Source organism: Ascaphus truei, chromosome 1 (assembly GCF_040206685.1).
Source record: "Ascaphus truei isolate aAscTru1 chromosome 1, aAscTru1.hap1, whole genome shotgun sequence".
Taxonomy (NCBI): Eukaryota; Metazoa; Chordata; class Amphibia; order Anura; family Ascaphidae; genus Ascaphus; species Ascaphus truei.
Genome location: NC_134483.1, coordinates 501,582,905 through 501,603,111, shown reverse-complemented (window position 1 = coordinate 501,603,111; position 20,207 = coordinate 501,582,905). Strand labels below are relative to the sequence as shown.

General features: G+C 39.9%; 1 protein-coding gene across 3 annotated transcripts; it reads left to right on the top strand.

The window, feature by feature from the left end:
- The first annotated feature begins 2 nt into the window (after positions 1-2).
- LYAR (Ly1 antibody reactive) lies at positions 3-14,723 on the top strand. Of its 3 annotated transcripts, none has more exons than XM_075569451.1 (9): positions 3-107; positions 2,200-2,367; positions 3,654-3,768; positions 5,009-5,116; positions 6,231-6,314; positions 6,498-6,882; positions 9,480-9,563; positions 12,016-12,107; positions 14,055-14,723. In XM_075569451.1, the coding sequence occupies exons 2-9, from the start codon at positions 2,246-2,248 to the stop codon at positions 14,187-14,189; spliced, it is 1,125 nt and encodes a 374-aa protein (XP_075425566.1). In that variant the 5' UTR covers positions 3-107; positions 2,200-2,245; the 3' UTR covers positions 14,190-14,723. The 3 variants fall into 3 exon arrangements, with proteins under 3 accessions (XP_075425566.1, XP_075425573.1, XP_075425569.1); XM_075569458.1 differs by having other exon boundaries at positions 17-107; positions 2,205-2,367; XM_075569454.1 differs by lacking the exon at positions 3-107 and adding an exon at positions 995-1,014.
- Positions 14,724-20,207: the final 5,484 nt, after the last annotated feature.

Genomic DNA, 20,207 nt, shown 5'->3' with positions numbered 1-20,207 from the left:
GCGGAAGTGACGTTTTACGCTTGCGCCTGCAGGCGGGCAAGTGAGTGACGCAGTTGGTGCTGTAAACAGTGCGCGGTGTGTGGGGGCGACACGTGCAGGAGGAAGCGGTGAGTGCTGCATCATGTTATACCGCCGCGTTATACACGGGATAAGAATACGGTCCCAGCTCAGGGACCCACAGCCTGTGTTATTGTGCGGTTACCCGACTAGCAGAGCAGCTGCATGTGACGCGGGTATTCAGCACGGCTCTTACATAGAGACCCGCGGCATGACAGTCACATGGAGGGGGCGCTTGTGTTGTTACAGGGGCAATTCAACATCGTTTTGAAAAACATATATTCTTGTTAAATAGTGACTAAATATGGAGGGTTACAGATATACCAGAACATTAATTACCTTTAACCCAACACCCCCCTCCCCACCACCACCCCCCTCCCCACCACCACATTTTGACTGAGCCACCTGTGCTGGAGCAGGGACATCCTTAAGACTTGACCTGTTGGGGTTCCCTGAGGACTAGAGTGACTTAGTTAGAACACTTGGGGTTGTTGGAGGATTAAGGGCCAGCTCCAGGAGACTCCACAGTTGTAGTAAAGGGAGGGCTGCCGAGAAGTTTTATAAGTTACATTTTTGTAGCAGTGTTTGATACACAAGATGACACATTTGGTTGTGGGGTCACCAATAGACTATCTGATATTTAACCAGGCTGTAAGTGCACCAAGTTGTCTCAAAAGAAGCTCTACATCAGTGAAAGGGGGGATACAAAACCTCAATCCTTTTTAATAAAAATAGAAAACGGGAGAATATGTGAATTCTAATTTGAATAGAACAAGTACATTCAAAGACAAAATGAAAAAAGGTTTGAAACATGGTGTAAAACAAACAAGCGTGTCAAACACAGTAAGGAGTAGTTGGATAGTATATGGCAGTGGTTTTAAATATTTTTTCTTTCTCCCGAGGTATCCCTCTGTCGACTATTGTAACCACCTGCTGTCTGGCCAACCTGCCTCATTAGTAAGGGAATTATGCCAAAATATTTATCGCATTATATCTGTTCAACAGCAGAAAAAAACCTCTAGGGAGGAAAGTGGAGCACTGCGAAGGAACAAAGTGCAGGAACCGGCACACCAATAGTAAAAAAACTGGTTTATTGAGCGACTATATGAGACACCAACAACATAGCAACCACCCACTCTGACGCGTTTCGGGCTAAGCCCTTTGTCAAAGAGTTAGTCGCTCAATAAACCAGTTTTTTACTATTGGTGTGCCGGTTCCTGCACTTTGTTCCTGCGCAGTACTCCACTTTCCTCCCTAGAGGTTTTTTCTCCTGTTGATCTTCTATCAAGTTGGATGCACGCATTGACGGAGTTCCTGTTGTTCACTTTCACTTCCAATAACAGTGAGTGTACTGTGGTATTGTCCTGCTGCATACTGATTGTGTTTGCCTATATGCTCTGTGGCCTTATCTGAGTGTGGTTGGTTAAAAGGGGACACTCTACCTTTGGTAATTGTGTCTCCCCAGTACCTTATAAATCCCACTTAGTGATTTAAGCCGGTTAGGATGGCGGCCACTTATTCATGAGCCATAGGATTCTATTACACTTTACATCAGTATTCCTATTAAATATATTGGAGCAGCTATATAAGGATTTATATACCCAGGATCAAGATTGTTATTATCCAGTCTATATGGGATCTATTGGATTAATTATTCTGTGACTGTGATTTGTTTCTGCTGCACCGTGGATGGACTTCATGTCCTTTGGTTCGTTATATCTGTTCAATAGAACGCATTTGAAATACACTGTTCTAAAAGATATCGTTAACTTTTTTGTAAACTAGTTTGGAAACCTTCTTTTCATAATAAAAGTTAAATAACTTAGAAAATATATATATTTTTTTTAACACAAATTTAAATATGGTGGGAATGGGTAAAGGATTAAATGGCAAACACAGGGAAAATTGATCAAAAGTGGGGCACAGGTGTAAGGAGGGGCAACTGCAATATTTGCATTAAAGCTGCAGAACACGTTCTTTCTCCGGTGTGGCTGCAAATCTGTCTTGTTCTGTATGTTAGAGCAGGAGAAGCATGTCACAGGTCTCACTGCTAGGCAGATACAAGACGCAAATGCAAGTAATGCACTTTATATTTTATTGTAATTGCCTTATTTTATCATTTGACTGTTTGTGTCTCTTTAGAACAGAATATTCGTATATCCAGCTCTGATCCCATTTGGTCACGATAATGGTGTTTTTCACCTGCAATACTTGTGGAGAATCCTTGAAGAAAGGACAAGTGGAAAAACACACAGCTAAGTGCAGAAGTTGTGAGTGCTTCTCTTGTATCGACTGTGGTAAAGTTTTCTGGTATGTAGGACTTACTGTGGGACCATTAAATGCATTCAAAATTATTTTATAGATCAAAACATACATAATTGTATCTACAAAACATGATGTTAAACATTTTAACTAAGCTGCCCGCTGTTACTGTATCTCATAGCATGGCAATGCTTTACAGGCCTGTCTGGCAGCAAAGGAGTTAATGTTTGTATGTACAGTATAGTATATGCCGTAGATATCTGCAAGATCCAGAGATCCTTCTTCCCGATGTCCTTAGGAGGTGGCTTATGGATGACAACCTGTACTAAACACGCAGAAAGCTAGCTTTCCCTTTCAGCCTCGGTCCCTGACTGTCCGATTGATAGAAGAGACTTTGAGGCTGCATCACTCCAGCCATATTGCTTAGCCAGCCCCCCCCCCCCTCCCCGCACTCTGCCTTCCCCAAAACAAATTCTGACTTCTGGTGAATAGCCACCACTTTGCTAGACTATAAAGAAGTAAAGCAGTGCACAGCCAAACGGAGGCGGGGACAAAAAGAATGAAAAAATATACATTTTATTTATGCCATTAATAAAAGGCAAAAAGTCCCCCAACGCATGCACAGGTTGCAGTATTCTGGAGTCATCTTTTCCATCGCATACTTGAAACTGTGAATCAATTGATAATGGTGCCCTCTTTAACCTGATCACATTCCCTCGTGTATGTCTCTCCCCTCTCTCCTAAACCCCCACCAATGTGGCCTATGCTCTCCCTCTAAAGAATTTCCGGATGTCCGCCAGCGCAGCAACCAATCGGCTGCCTTGTTGGAACAGGAGAGAGAGAGAAATCCCAAAACTGCACACCCCTAGGGTCTCCTTACACCGCGATTATACTTGCTGTGCACATGTGCGTGCTACCAGAACAAATTTATGTAATGCAATGGAAGCGCGCAATGTTGGAAAATACAATTAGATTTGTTCTTGCCACGCGTCGGCCGTGTCACGTGAGCGGTTCAGCCAATGAGGGCGAACTGCTCACCTGACCTCACGGCCACCCCTCCACCACGCCTCCCTGTCGTCTGCAGTGGATGTTTCGCACATGACGTTGCGCGCACCGGCAGTATAATCGCTGCCTTAGTATGCATGAGAAAAGGGGGGGAAGGGGAACACAAATTGACTGTGCCCCTAAAAGAATTCACTAAACTGCACACCACAGGTATAAAATGTAACTTTTAATAAATTGACTTAAAACAATACCCCTCCCTTGTTTCTTAGTATGCATGACCTGATTTGTTTTTTTTTAATTATTATTATTTAAATCTTTTGACCACACAGGGGTGATGAATATAAGAGCCATCTGAAATGTATTAGTGAAGATCAGAAATATGGTGGCAAAGACTATGAAGCTAAAGCAAATAAAGGAGATGTAAAACAGCAGCAATGGATTCAGGTGAGTGGATGACTTTGTCCTCCATTGAGCATTTCCGATTGTCACAAATGTACAGGGATCTGGTTGGTAACGGGAACGCCAATCATTTGGACAGCGCTAGCCATTGTATGCTTTTTTTTTTTAACGAAGTTTTTATTAGTGTGAAGTTGAGGTCTGCAGATGCACTGAGAAATCCCAACCTGCTTGACAAAGAGGTTGTAGAATAAGGATGGCAGGTAGAAAGTGGGCTAGTACTGTATTGTTTTAACTAATATTTGTTTGCTGCCAAGAGTGACCATGAGAAAATATGGAGTAAAAACATTTCTGTATAGATACAACACACCTTGACGGGTCCCAATGGGAACCAAAACGTCGATCACCACATTAAATATTTCTTGAATGAAAGTCCCAAGAGTGCTGAATCTATTTTTTTAAATGTTGCATAGCCACATCTGTGGCACCTGGTTTGGTAATTACATGGAGGAATACCTTCACAGATATAACTGTAAATATAAGCAATAAAGTGGAAAAATGAGAAATGATGGACAATTATACAGTGAAGAAGTGTCTAGTGGGGGGAATGCCCAGTCAAGTAAATAAAGTTTTTAGAAGTGAAAGTTCCCCATGATGATATAGGGAGTCAGAGTTCCAAAATACACTTCCAGTAGACATTGTTGGATGTCTTCAAGATATCACATCTCGTCTAAACCAGCTATGGGCGTCCACTCTACCTGGGAGTGGGACCCCTCACTGGGGGAAAAAGCACAAAATGGCCGTAGAGTAAAAACATTTTGTCATGAGAGAAGGGATTTGGCCCGGCATTAAAGGGGTTACACCCCATGGGGTTTTTTTTTTTTTGTAATTGCCATTAATATACTGCTTTTGTATAGGTGTGCAACAAAATACAAAAATGCCCAAATGCTACATCCAATGTGACAAAATACAAAGTACAATACTTCAATGCTAGGATTCTCATGAGTGAGGGTCATTTAGTTAAACCCTTTGGCCAAAGCGTTATAAGCCTGCAGCCACTTCACGGCATAACCAGTGTGCAGGTCCTAACACTACCTGGTAACATTCTCATTTACCTCTGCTGGAGGGAGAATGACCACAGTGGATCTGTCCTACACAGGAACACCTTTGTGTAGGTGAGACTAATTATTTGCAAATTTTAGTACTCCACATGTTGTTCTAATCATTGGGAGACTAAGTCACAATTTTTTGTACCATTGACTGTCCCGTTTTATTTTTCATTTAACAGATTATTCAAGATTTAACGAAGAAGCCTGGCATCAGTTCAAATATACAGAACATTTTAAACCAAATTAGCTCATATGATAACATTCCAAGGAAAAAGGCAAAATTTCAGGTATGTTTTGTCGAAGGAAGTCCTGTCACTAAATTGCTGCTGTTTGTGTTACTGTAAAAATAAGTCCACAGCCTTTCAAAAGACAGGGCAGTGGCAGTAAAAACTTTATTTTTAACACCTACCTGCTTCTGTAGTGTTGTGGATTAATTTAGCAATGGTATTAAAATCTGCGCTGTGCGTGTGGAGACGCGGTTCTTGTTAAAAATAAAGAGCGCTCCCAACTCGTGGTGGCGTATTAACTACTTCTTCTGCAGCTTTAATTGTTCTTGTACAAACGATGGCAGCAGGGGTACAAACTTCCAAACATTTAACGTCTATAGTTTTGACCCTTTCGCAAGACCTGATCCAAACCCAAAATGCCTGGTTGGCTCTGGTGTCGGATAAAGCTGAAGAAGAACCAATACTAACACCACATGAGTTCTTTATATTAACTGAGGCCATATCCCAACTTCACACAATGAGTGGACATTTTATTTGAATTACATTCCTATAGTTTATTGGGAAGATTACAGGGAGGGATCCCTCAGGCAATAGCACCACCCGTATTTTAAAAGCTGGGCAGAACGAGTAGCTTAGTGGTGAGAATACTCTTTGACGCAAGTGAACCTGGTTCAAATCCCAGTGTTGTATCTCCTGACCATGTGCAAGTCACTTTACTAATGATAAACAGCCACCTCACACCTCCTTAGGGAAAGGAAGGTTTATATGGACTGAAATGTAGGCTCCTGTATTTTTGCAATACATTTTTTTTTCATTTTTGCAGCTTTATGTGGGTGTGCTGTATGATTTTTTTTTTGGGGGGGGGGGCTTTAATTGCTTAACTATTGTGTGACTGAACTCATTCAAGCGGCTGAGCCTTAAAGTGTGCAACAGCTCAGCACTGTTTAGTAAATCTGGGGCAAGATCTGTAATGATAAAATCTGATTCCTAGTTAATACCTTGCATGCCAGGAGAGTAAGCAACTGCATTGCAGATACACAGGTAGCATTAAAGCGGTTACATTAAGGTTCTTTAAATGTTATTCCACACATGATCCAAACAATTTTTGCCTTGAATACAAATTAAGAATAACAAAGTTGTATTTTTTTTTTTTTTATTCACTGCATCCTTTTAGAACTGGATGAAGAACAGCTTAAAAATTCACAATAAAGTGTTGCAAGACCAAGTGTGGGAGATTTTTGCAGAAGCCACAAGCAGTGTAAGTATTCATTGAAGACATCCTTAAACGAGTCAGGTTTAGATTTTATGATCTGGTTTTGGAAAAGATTTATAAATTGCTCTCACCGCCCCCATGCCACCCTCTCGTCCTCCCTTCCCCCCACCACTCTGAAAATATAAGCCTTCATGAGTAATTCTTTGGCTGTCGACTTTACATTTTAAGGGGACTGGCAATAAGGATAAGCCGCAACAAGCCAAACCTTCAGCCCCGGAAAATGACTCTGAACCTCCAGACGCAGTGGAAGAAAAAGACAAAAAGAAGAGCAAGAGGGAACGCAAGGAAGAAAGACAAAAGCACAAGAAGAAAGAAAAGAAAGAACTGATTTCAGAAGACCAGCTGGTAAATGGTGGGAAGAAAAAGGGCAAGAAGCGCAAGATGGAAGATGAGGCCGGAGATGAGTTTACAAAGGAGAAGAAGAAGAAGAAAAAGAAGAAACGTGGCAATGAAAGTGAAGTTGAGAGCATGGAACAAAATGGGCAAATTGAAACAGATGAAATAGAAGGTGCTGCACAAACTGTGAAGAAGCGAAAGCACACTAACTCTGAAGGTAAGTTCTTTACGGCTGTAGGTATTGGTTTAATGCTTCAAATAAATGATAGTCCTTGTTGCTGTTAACATGCAGAGCGCTATATGGGTACAATGTTTGAAAACAGTCATTGGGAGATATAAGTAACATTTGGCTAAGGATCTGCCACTGGGACTCAAACCGGGATCTTCTAAAGCTTAGTTCATTAATCACACCTGCAGTCAGACATGTCGGATAGAAGCTACTGGATGCATGTAGCACTCATGATCATTCATGATATTTCCTATACACCCCTACAGATGTGAACTGTTGCTTTGTATTCATGATCACGTATTGTATCGGTTTACAACAAAATCCTATGTTATATCTGCAATGTTGTTTGTAGGTTGGGCATCTAATGGTAAATTGTATAAATCACATCTATGTACGGGACATAAATAAAAAAAAAATATATATAGTATATATTTATTTATTTTTCGGGGCACATTTTATACTGAGGAAAACACTGTTGTATTCATGCTACCTCAGCTTGACAATTATTCCTTTAATTTCCTAGTGGAATAAAACAGGGTATTGATGGAAAATGACGACAGCATCATTTGCCACTGTATAAATCCTTAGACCACATTTTTAATATGAAGTACAGTTTTGGCACCAATCCATAAAAAATACATTATGTAACTGAAAAAAAGTGCGGAGAAGAGCCATGAGAGGCTAGCTTATTTAGATTGGTTTACATTAGAAAAGAAGCATATAAGAGGATATATATAGATAGATAGATATCTCCTCTTAGATGCCTCTTTCTAATATGTATAAACGTACACGTACATACATATATTACAGCTGAACCCTGTTGTAACGGGGATCGCAAAATAAAAGATGGCTGCTGCAATCAGTGGTTCTGCATCTACCAGAAGGGGAGTGTGTCTGTGTGACGGGGGGGGGGGGGAGGTTGTGGTGCCGGAAGCAGCATGATCCCAGAATCAAGAGAGGGAGGTGTGTGTCCAACCAATCCCTGAGCAGCTGCAGACAAGCTACTTTTTAAGCAGACAGGTTTATAATCATCCAGTAGAGGTGATGAAATCTAATATGCTGAAATGTCCATGAGCTGATTTTCAAGCTCTTCTCTATTCTATTTCCCCCTCTTTCTATCCAGCTATCTTAATGGTTCAGTTTTGGGAAATTGTTTGTTACTTGGAAGTTATCTGTAGAGTTCAGGTTTCCGGCAGCTATTTCCTGGGAAGTTAGTTTATCGTACAAGGAGAGAGCAGAGATGGGGATTTAGCTGCCAACAATCAAAGCAATGAGTATTTCCATCTCTTACAAAGTGCTTCCTTTTCTCCTAACTAGGATATGAGAAATTGGAATTCCAGTAGAGTTTGGTCACTAACGTCTTTTAGAAACGATGTTAGTTGGGTTTCTAGCTACACTACTTTTTATTCACCCTTGTAGTATCTCTTTAAAATCCCCATGGTAAATAATATAAATAAATGGGGTTCCTGCCCTATGCATAACAGGCACATAACCTTGCAAATTAAATGTGTTTTAAAGAAATACTCCGATGTGGTTTAAAAATCATTAATTAGCAATGCTATTCAGCTTCTCAAAAATGTGTACACCATGGTAGAGAGAAATGAGTTCTCTATAACATACTTGTGTTTGATACCTAAGGTAAGTCATTGTAACTGTAATCCATGCAGTCAACTTCCGTATGTTCTCTCTGTAGATTGCTTATACCTATTGTGTGTGTGTGTGTGTGTGTGTGTGTGTGTGTGTGTGTCCAGCCAATCCCTGAGCAGCTGCAGGCAAGTTAGAAAGGGTGGGACATTCCTCTCTGCAACTCCAGGAAGTTTGCCAAAAAAAAAAATGCAGCTTAGCTTTATAAAAACGGGAGTCACGCTCAACCCGCGTTAATTGCGAATCCGCGTTGTAGCGGATCGCGCTATAACGGGGTTGAGATGTATATCTATATCTATCCAATAAAGAATTTCACTTGTCTTAGACAGGTCTGCAACCCTGTCTTTCAACCATTATCACCTACCATACAGTACTTCCACTGCAGCAAGGGATTCTGGGAAGTGACATGCAAATGAGCACACAATGTGTCACCTTTTGCCTAAAATGTATGTGTATTACAGTATATTATAATAATATTTTTTTATTATATACAAATATGTTCAGGGTCAATACTGTACAAGGAGCTTGTAAAAGAACTATTCATCCCAAGGGCCGTACAAACGACACATGGTCAACCCTTAAGGGTGGAGGAAAGGAGATGTAAAATGTGTAATTCATTACCTTTGGGGACTGATGGCAGATACAATAGATATCTTCAAAAAGGTTAGACCTCTTTTTAGAAAGAAAAGGTATACAGGGATATACCAAATAAATAAACCTGGGAATGATCTTTATTCTGGGAGATATCTGATTGCCAATATTGGAGTCAGGAAGGTATTTAATTTTCCCCTTATGAGACCTCATTGGTTTGTTTCACTGGTATTTTTTGTTTTCGTTCCTCTGGTTCAATATACTATAAATACAAATATTTATGTTGTCTAAATGTAAGAGGTTGAACTTGATGGACTTATAACTGCAATAGGATTCCTTTTATTGCCTAGGTGAAACGGCTGCAAAACAAAGGAAATGTAAAAACAAAGAAAATTCTGCAGAAGAAAATGGCGAAAGTAACAAAACAGTGAAAGGTATGGAAACCTTCAAGGGTTGTACAGCTGCAGCGGCTGTTATTCAAGCACTTCACGCGTTGTGTACATCGGAATACCGATGTCATGACGCGGGATATCTTCCAACCTTACCGCCTTAAGATGCGAGTGCAGAAAATGGCATTTTAGTGTTCTGGTTTTTAAACACCTTAAATTGACACAGTGGCACAGTACTGTACACATTGCAATTCATTCATTTCCTTGCACCCAAAGAAACAGAATCCATGAAATTCAACAAAGCAATCGCGATAAGCGCGGGTGCCTGGGGCGATATGCCGCGTGGAGTACAGCAGCGCACACGAAATCGGCACCATGATTTGTTTGAATAACGGCCGCTGCAGCTGTACATTGCAAAAGTTAGTGTGATTGTACCGTTTCATAATGAAGTTTCCCATTCATGGATTTTTGTAGAAATATTGATGCAAGAACTTTTTTCTTAATGTTTTTGTTCTGTAAGCGGCTTGATAATCCCAAAGGTTTTTATTTTTAAATCTGATTCTTTTATCAGGAGACATAAGCGTTTGCAATATTATGGTTACCCAAAAGCTAGAGCTTCAGGGGGTGTGAAGAGGGGGGGTGTGTTTTAACATTAGAATTTAAAAAAAAATTAAAATAGGGAAAAAAAGAGCAGATATACAGATTAGTAAAACTCATATCAGCTTCTGGGGTTATCGCTGCTTTAAAGGAGCTGTTCAAGCCGTTTTTTTTTCTTGTTTTTATACAGGATTGAAGCAGAGGGTCTCCAGGGCTGAACTCCATTCATTTCAGCTCCCAGACACATTCTTCTAGAGATCTTTACCTCCAAAGGTGGTGTCGGATGATCTGCAGCTTTCTGCATTTTCAGCTTCCTCGTCACATGGGCCAATAGGAAGCTGAACCTTTTGACGTCATGGCTTCCTATTGGCCCGCAGGGCCCGGGAGCTTTGAAAATCCAACATTATGCAATCCCTGGCTACCAGCACCTACTACGGAGGTAAGGATCTCCAGAAGCAGGGGGTCCTCGGAGCTGAAATTAATGGGGTTCAGCCCTGGAGACTCCCTGCTTCAATCGTGCGTGTGTGCGCCATCATTTTTAAGTTTTATGGTGGGTGAAAAAGGCAACCAGAAACCTCCACCATATAGCAAATAAGAAATCATTTCTGTGCACATTGACAGGTCTGCAACCCGGTATTTGCATGTAATTTCCCAGAATCCCTTGCAGTGGAAGCATTGTATGCTGGGTGAAAGGCAGGGTTGCAGACCTGTCTAAGGCTGGGGCCATGGTGCCTTCGCCCGTGCGGAGGCGTTCACGGCCATGACGTTACCCACGTGAATCTGGTGCATTTTGTGGCCAGTGGAGATTGTTTCAACGATTATTTGCGCAGCGCTCCCCCACCCGCTTTCACCCGCATGGACGCGATCACTGCCTTAAAACAATCTGATAGCTCAGCGTGAGTACACCTCCGCAATTTCTGCGGCACCATGGCCCCAGCCGTGTGTGTGTGTTACAGATGCAGCGGCCATTTTAACAAATCATGTCGCCATTTTCGTGTGCGCTGCTGTACTCCACGCGGCATAAACGTGGCCAATCGACCCAGGCACACGTGTTTATAGCGGTTGCTTTATTTGAATTTCGTGGTGTGTGCAATGAATTGTAATGTTTACAGTACTTTGCTACTGTGTCAATTTCATTTATTATTATTATTTTTATTTTATATATATATATACACACACACAAATATAACTGTATGCTCATCTGCATGTCTTAGGCAGGTCTGCAACCCCGCCTTTCCCCATTATCACCCAGCATACAGCACTTCCACTGCAGCAAGGGATTCTGGGAAATGACATGCAAATGAGCACACTGTCACTTTTTGCCTCAATAACCATTTTTAACATGGTTCCCTATAGGCTTAAGCTTGCTGCATGGTCACAGCTTTGAGCACAGCCAGGGTTAAGGTGCATACCCAGAAAACCACCCACAGACAGCTGTTTCGACCTTGATGGGTCTCATCAGTGTGGGGTTGATTATATATATATATATATATATATATATATATATATATATATATATATATATATATATATTATAGATGTATCAGTATCGTGTTAACAGAGCTTCAATAATGTAGATGTATCAGTACCGTGTTACAGGACCATTTCGTTAGCCACAGAACGGTATCGTCTATTTTTTTTTTGATTATTATATTATTATATAATATGTATATATTATATAATATAAAAAACACTTATATTATGAAGGGGGGGGGTCCCAACATGGATTGCCTCTGAATGATGCAACACGCATTTCTGCATTGCACTAAAGGTGCAGGAAGCAAGTGGAATTGGCAATTGTTAACCAATGATCAAGACTCTTTCCTGTTCTTTACATTGCATAATATATTTTCAATTCTATTATAGGGCATGTCTCTTGTTTATACTGCTTTTTATACAGTTGCAGGTAAATTTAACTGGAAGGGGACCATTAAGGCTCTATTGAAACAAGCTCCCGACCATGAGCTACCAATCAAGAAGCTGAGGAAGAAGGTACAATATACTCTTTAAGCATCATCTTTTTATATTACATTTCTAATTTAATCTGTCTACCATCCTATATACTTCAGGACATGTAAAAGAAAGTAAAAACACAAAATAGTGCAATATTGTCTACTCCAACAAAATAGCTTCAATGCTGGAAGATCTATGAAATTTGCACTCTCGTGTTTAACGTGAATTGAAAGCGTTGTGGTTGTTTAAAGTTACCAACTTATGTCTCCAGACAGGTACTCCAGATCCATATAGAGGGGGGGAAATCCATATACAAAAAAGGGAAAGCAAAATAGTATAGTACTGTTTTTAATGTTAAAAAGTGGGTGATATCAGTGACTACTAAGGAGCCCTTGTTGATGACATCTAGAGTGGAGGACAACTTTAATCAGCCCAGTACCTGCTGTGAAGGCCGTGGAGCAGATGCTGTTGCTGTGAATATCTTTTCTGACCCTATGACCCATGGTGGTCTGAATGCTTACTAACTAAAGGCACTTATGTAAGTGGAATACTTTGTGTTTTTAACATTAAAAACCGTACTATACTATTTTGCTTTCCCCTTTTTTGTATATGGATTTCCCCCCCTCTATATGGATCTGGAGTACCTGTCTGGAGACATAAGTTGGTAACTTTAAACAACCACAACGCTTTCAATTCACGAGTGCAAATTTCATAGATCTTCCAGCATTGAAGCTATTTTGTTGGAGTAGACAATATTGCACTATTTTGTGTTTTTACTTTCTTTTACATGTCCTGATGTGATTTGCGCACCTGTTTCTCCTTCGTTTGCTGATTGAATTTGGTTTGAATTCTACTTCAGGAGCTGCACTCATTAAGGATAGTATATCATCTGTGTTACCTTTGATTTATTTGTGATATTATTTGCGCTTGTTTTTTCTTTTCACTATCCTATATCCTTGAATAGTAATACAAATGTCATTTTGTAAGTATACAGTTTTATGTTTTGCACTAAAGTAATTATTGTTTTCAATTGTACACATGGGTTTATAGATTTCCAGCATTTATTGACATTTAGTCCTGTGATTTTAGTTTATTTTGTGCCAGTGTTTGACACCCCATGGGTTCATCATTAGCAAGTCACAATGACCTGATGACGTTGCAGCTTTTTATTGGCCTCCTTGGCGAGCCTGACCCTACAGCCATAGTGTGTCAAAACCTCTTCTATCTCTGGAACAGGGGTTCAGCTGAGGACACCTTCCTTCCCTCCCCCCCTTTCCAACCCCGGTTCAGGTAGTCTAAGCAAAAATACATTGGTGCAAAAATTCCTGATCGCCTTTGCACCGAGCTAACAATCAAAGAAATTGGAGACGTATGCCAATTAACTAAGATTACGCACATCCAGTACTGCAAGAGTTGTGTATTACAAAAAATGGAGACAATAAATATAGCAAACAAACTGCACTTTTAACACGTGCATATCCTTAGGATTGCCTCAGACGTTTTGATTTCAGCTCTGGGGACTTCCTGCTCCCTAGATACATATCTGTAAGGGGGCCGTGAGTAAAAGCCCCGGCTAGGCACGGCTAAGGTCTGTTTAAAGGTCCCACAGGCCAATAAAAATACTCGACATCATTCCTCGCAGCTTCCTATTGCCCCGTGTGACAGACCGTTACACAGATATCAGATGCTGGTAGCCCCTTTGTTTTCATGTAGCAGGGGTCCCCAGAGTTGAAATGTAACACTCTGCAGATGCCTGGCTTCCCCCTAGGGGAGAAATACATATATATAAATTAATAAGTAAAGCTCCTTTTTAATTGGAGGTGGGCCTTAATGATAAAACATTTAAACTGGATGAAACCTTGAAACACAGCTACTAAGTGCTGCCACTGTCAGCTCTGTCACGTTTTGGAGGGTAGAACTGCACGTGTGAATGAATGAAAGAATATTAATGCTTTTCGCACATGTAACTTCTTCTCTTGTTTCCAGGTTCTAGCCCAGTACTATACAATATCCACCAAGCAACATAAATCTGAAGCGGAGCTCCTGGGAGTTTTCAACCAGAAAATAAACAAGAATCCAAAATTTAGGGTTTTAAAAGAGAAAGTAAAGCTCTTGAATTAGTTTTATATATATATATATATATTTTCTGTGTTTTTGTTTTGTTTTTAAACATGGTTCACCTGCCCCTAACTTTTTTTTATAAAGGTTGGTAGGCTGCAAGTTTAGGTGGTATTCAGTCTTCACAAGCATCTGTTGCTGTATTGGTAAAACTGGTACCATCCAATTTCAAATGTTTTCCTCAGTTTGTATGTTGGTAAGCACCATGTTGACACATTTCCAGTCTGTACTTTGCATCATTCTGGTATCAAGTGTCACCTGTGCAAATGTTGCTGTAAGGTAATGATGCTGTGGATAAGGAAAGCCGAGATACTGCGATTCAGGAAACGTTTACATACTAAAGCCTAGTTTTATGATTTATTGCAGACGTCTATGCAAGATGTATTGTGTCAGATTGACTAGACTGCGCTAAGCTCCGTCATTCAAAAGATTGGGCAATAAGATGCAGGTTGAGTGCTCTTTTATTACATCTGTACCATTGTACTCTGAAGATATTATGCCTTTTTTAATAAACCATTCACTTGTTTAAAAAAAAAAAACTTTAAAAAAATAAATAAAAATGCAATCCTTTCAAATGCATTAAAAATAATTTACATTTGTGTAATTTGACATTTTTGTAGCAGCTATAATCCATTACAGTATAAGTAAAGATTACACTAACATGGGACATTAGGTATTTGTGTCTGTAACCTGTGCTGATACCAACATTCTTCCAACGTTCTTATAAATGTGTGTTTATCCCGTTCACTTCAGGAGGGGATAGAAATTAATTGGCCCATCCAACAATAAAGATGTTAAACAAGTCAAACTCCCAAAGGCTTGGACAGGTCATCAAGAAGCTTCCATCCAGTCACCTGCAAAAGAGCTTAGATGTTGAGCTAATTGAAGCGGCACCCCCTTGACATTTCATGCAAATGGCATTGTGCACATCTAGTAACTAATTTGTGATCTGTATCCATGACAGGCCTGGATATCTAAAAATATTTTAAACTGTTTGAGGCACACTGGGAATAGTTGCAAAATAATTGCTAGGGTCTGTGGCTGCACAAGCCAGAGCAAGTAGTGTTCCGGGGACGCAGCCCCTTCCTCAGTTCTGTGCATACTAGGCTGTCGACCAAGTTATCATCACATTCCATCTCATCGTGTACAGCGCCACAGTTGGGAAGTCCTGCTCTCCCTATATCAGTAGTGAATTGAAAACATTAATTACTATTTTATGAAAAAGTTCAATTTTAAGCAATCCAGGACTTGCTATTTAGTACGCTATAAAGCCTCTTCTCTCCTCCCGTCCCCACCCCGTGGCTCCCCCAAACAGAAATTCTAAAAATGAAGTTGTGGCTTTAACCCTTTATTGAGAAAGGGTGGGCTTCAAAATACAACAACGGCTAGGAGTTCAAAATAAATATATGGCACTGGTGCGGACATGGACTGGAGATAACTGGCAGATATACAGAGAAGGTTGCACCCATTTTGTTGTGAAGAACTTTGATGAAGGTATATTCACGCGTTGCTCTTACTGCAGCAAATCACATGTGGTTACCAATATAATCTAGTCACAGAGCTTCCAAGGGGCCTCATGTCACTGAGAGTGCACTTTCTTTTATTCCAAATGAAAATGGGGTCAAAAATCCTGGAATATTTTGCATTTATAAAACAAAACAAAAAACAACTGAATCATTTGGTGCCAAGTCATTGATCAGTGTAACCTAATTTATTTTTTAAAACCATTTATATTTTTCCCCCTATATCCTGAATTATGATTAGTGCTCTTGACAAAGTTTGAATTGGTGTCTAACACATCTTTGTTTCTGGAATTGAGAGGTTTAGAATATACAGGCAGTCCTCGGTCATCCGACACATTGCGTTACTCAAAATGGCTTTGTAAAGCGAAACACGTTTTCCCATAGGAACACTGTTTAAATGAAAGGTTCCGTTCCTGAAGGCATTTTTAACACTAAAATACACCAAATATTTTATGTAGGCAATAAGATATGCAGCACACACATAAATTATATAGTGTATATACTGTATTATATATATATATATATATATATATATAAACAAATAATATAACAAATAATATATTATATATATATATTATATATACGCTCTTACGATGCTTTGCAACGTTGTTTATGTGAATGTGTGTGTGTGTATGTATATGTGTATATATACATATATATATACACACACACACACATATATATATATATATATATATATATATATATATATATATATCACACATATATACACACGTATATACACATATATACACGTATACGTATATACACATATACACATATATATATATATATATATACACACACATATATATATATACACATATATATATATATATATATATATACACATATATATATATATGTGTGTGTGTGTGTACACAACGTTGCAAAGCGTCGTAAGAGCGTTGGATAAGCCATTTTGGCGTTGTAAAAATTAATATAGGTATGCATTGCATAGCGTTGGATAAGCCATTCGTTGTAAAGCGAAGCGTTGTAAAACGAGGACTGCCTGTACTCCATTGTCTCTATGTAGCCATGAAACACATTGTATTAAGATATTTTAAGAGGTCTGTCCCACATGGCTACAACATCAATGCGTAATGGGCTAATTTTATGTGTAATTCTAATCCTATCTGCTAATTATTGTTTCTTCCCCTTTATAGCTTTGGCTAATGATGCCCGCATAATTGGTTCAAACAAAGCTACAAAAGGAAAATTGTTTGGATCAACAATGTATAATGTACAACATTTTATATAAAAAGATTGTAAAAACACACCAATCACTTATTATGGAGACATTGAAAGTTTATAAAATATGTAAAAATACATATGTGGCTTGTTTTAATGTTGCTAATCACCTGCACGGATACTGCCATCGGTTCACTTTAGTCTCATGCGGCTTTAAAATAATTCAAGAATTTGTTTGAGGCATTAGACACATTATTGTTTATTGTTTCGATTTATATTATTAAAGCAGCAATACAACATTCCCCCTTTTTTTTCTTGTTTATGTATGTAAAGCATGTGGCAATGAATAATTCTACATTCTTAACTAGTCACAAGAAACTGTATGGTGCTCCAACATGAACCACTGGCTAAATAGCCCAAGACTATACGCATATAAATTGTGTCCCTGGAGGTCCCAGACAGTCCAGACCAAAATACTCCAACCCTTGTAATAAACCACTTCCACTAGATACCGATTAGCTGGAAAAGATCCCACTGCAATGATGTGGGACCTTCACTGGCTAGTGACCAGACATAAATATCGGTTGGGTAAGTATAGGTGTATACAAATAAACCGGTTGGAGTGACTCACATTTGTAGGGTCTTTTGTGGGAATTCCTCCATGGGTGCGTGCTGCCGTTACTCCACAAGACCGGACATCCAAACGAATTTTGTTTCCAGCTGTGCTCCATCTCTCCTTCGTTTGGATGTACATTCTTAACTAAGCGTACAATCGTTTAGTGATCCTGTTCTAAATCTGTCAAAATCCTGCTTGTGTAACTAACATAATGGCTGCTTCAGTCAGTGTAACTCAGCAGCTACAATGTATTCTTATATTACTAAGGTAACTATTGTTTCAGTTTGAAGCTCAAACTGCTGGGAATATTGGCAACAAATGATCACAAACAGGAACATGTAGCAAATATCTTGCACTGCTTGAGAGGTCAAAGGATGCTTTAAGAGGTTTAAAATAATGTATATGGGAAATGTATGATGGAAGGTTTGGTCCTGGAAATCCTACATGAGAATAGGAGTGCTATGGCTACCTTGTCTAATAGAGGTGGTCAAATGCTTTAGTCTCAAGAAAAACATTTTAAGATTATAGTACTCCCTGAAAGTCTTTACTACATCTCGCCCTTTATCTCGCATTACAGTCTGCACCCATGCAACTGTATTGCTGTAGAAATCCACAGCCATCCCTAAGACATCCTTCATGCAGCATTAATAAACATGCAACATGGCTTTTGGGATTCCTGCTGGACCCTCTCCTCTTACTTGGCCGGTGGGAACTGCCTGCACTCCCTTGCTTCATGGCGCAATCCAAGCTGACAATGTGTTTTAGAGCATTGAAGCAGGGGCCCTATCAATTTCGACTCCAGGGACCCCCTACTTTCACAGATACCTCCGAAGTAGGTGTCGGTAGCCACTCCGGCTGAGCAAGCTGGGTTTTAAAGCTCCTGCCTCGCATGGGCCAATAGGAAGCCGCACTGATGATGTCACGTCTTCCTATTGGCCTGCATGGCTTGAGATATTTAAACAGCGGCCATTACATAATCCCTGGCACTTACTTAGGAGATAAGTATCTCTGAAAGCAGGTGGTCCCCGGGGCTAAAATTAGCAGGGTTCAGCTCCGGGGACCCCCTTCAATCATATATAGAAAATTCGCAAATAATATTTGCAGGCTTGGATTGTCGCTTTAAGTTCCCCGTGTGAATAATAACCAAGGCACTTTTGACTTCTAAACGTTCTCCACCTCTTGTTTTTTTGTCTTCTCTTGGCTTTGTTCTTTTTTTCTATGTGACCTAGCACTTTTTATGTCTTTCAGTCTTACTTGAACAGTCCTTTCAAACTGTACATACTGTAATGTGAAACGCGTCAACACGTTTGTTCAACTGACAAATTACTTCTGTAAATAAATCTTAATTTATCGTGCTTCCAAGTTAAAGGAATCGTGTTCTGTAGTCTGAAACGAAGGGAAGAAAATCAGGGCTCCACGAATTTGCTCAATAAACTAATTTATTGCCAATAGACTTAATGTTTCGGCCACACAGGCCTTTCTCAAAAGCAGAAATGGCATAATGATTATGCCATTTCTGCTTTTGAGAAAGGCCTGTGTGGCCGAAACGTTAAGTCTATTGGCAATAAATTAGTTTATTGAGCAAATCTGTCGAGCCCTGATTTTCTTCCCTTCGTTATACCCTCGATTGATACAGAGAATCCTGAACCAGGAGCACCGGTAGTTGTATCCCCTTTTTTCTGATTATAATAGTGTGCAGCAATTTATCATTCTTCTAGTCTGTAGTCTGGAACCCCATTTTAAGGGGTTATAAAAGTGTTTCATCAGGTACAATACTCACAAAATGGTTATATATGGTGACGATAAAAGATTGATACCCTTATTATCAATGTCTTAATATATAATGTATAACCGTGTTCACTTAATATAACCATGTATTTGTCATCATAACTCTGTGCCCAGGACATACTTGAAAACGAGAGGTAACTCGCAATATATTACTTCCTGGTAAAACATTTTATAAATAAATAAAATCAGCACACTTTGGGAAAGATTCTCAGAGGATCAAAATGGGTTAATAGCATTTCCATTAATGCCCGGCTGGGGGTTCAGAGGATTATAGCTAAGGTGACCTAAGTACTGGTTTGACTGGGGCGCTGACGGTTTTTGGTCACTTGTCTCGGTGTCTCAAAAGGGTTAGTAAAACGTTGAATTTGTACCGGCTTTGAAATTGCCGCTCGAAACCTCTTGGAGCGGTAATTTCAAAGCGGAACATATGAGGCGCATTAGCCCCAGCTGCGGACCGGCTTCCTGCATACCTCCACAATCAGTGTAGGATGTGGGGCCCGTCCTTGGAAGGCGGGCCCAACGACCTGATCTGCCCACGGGAGCAGCGACCTGTGGCCTTCCCAGTTCCCCACCCAAAGGTAAAGAGTGTGTGTGTCTGCGCGTGTGTGCCTTGGATGTGGGAAGTTGTTAATTATAGCCAGTGTTCGACAAATCCATTAAAATACAGGCCCGTGGCGACTGGATTTGACCCAGTGGCGACCGCCTCATGGCCGACACCAAGCAGGGCGGGACTAGGTGGCGAGTAGATTTTTTGGTGATTTGTCAACCACTGATTATAGCTACAGATGAAGGTGCCATCTTTTATACTAAATGCCATCTAAGATCTGGCCATTTTAGCTAATGTAAACAAAAAGAAAAGATGTGGTAATTTGCATCCTAATATAATCATTGCTCCTTGTAACT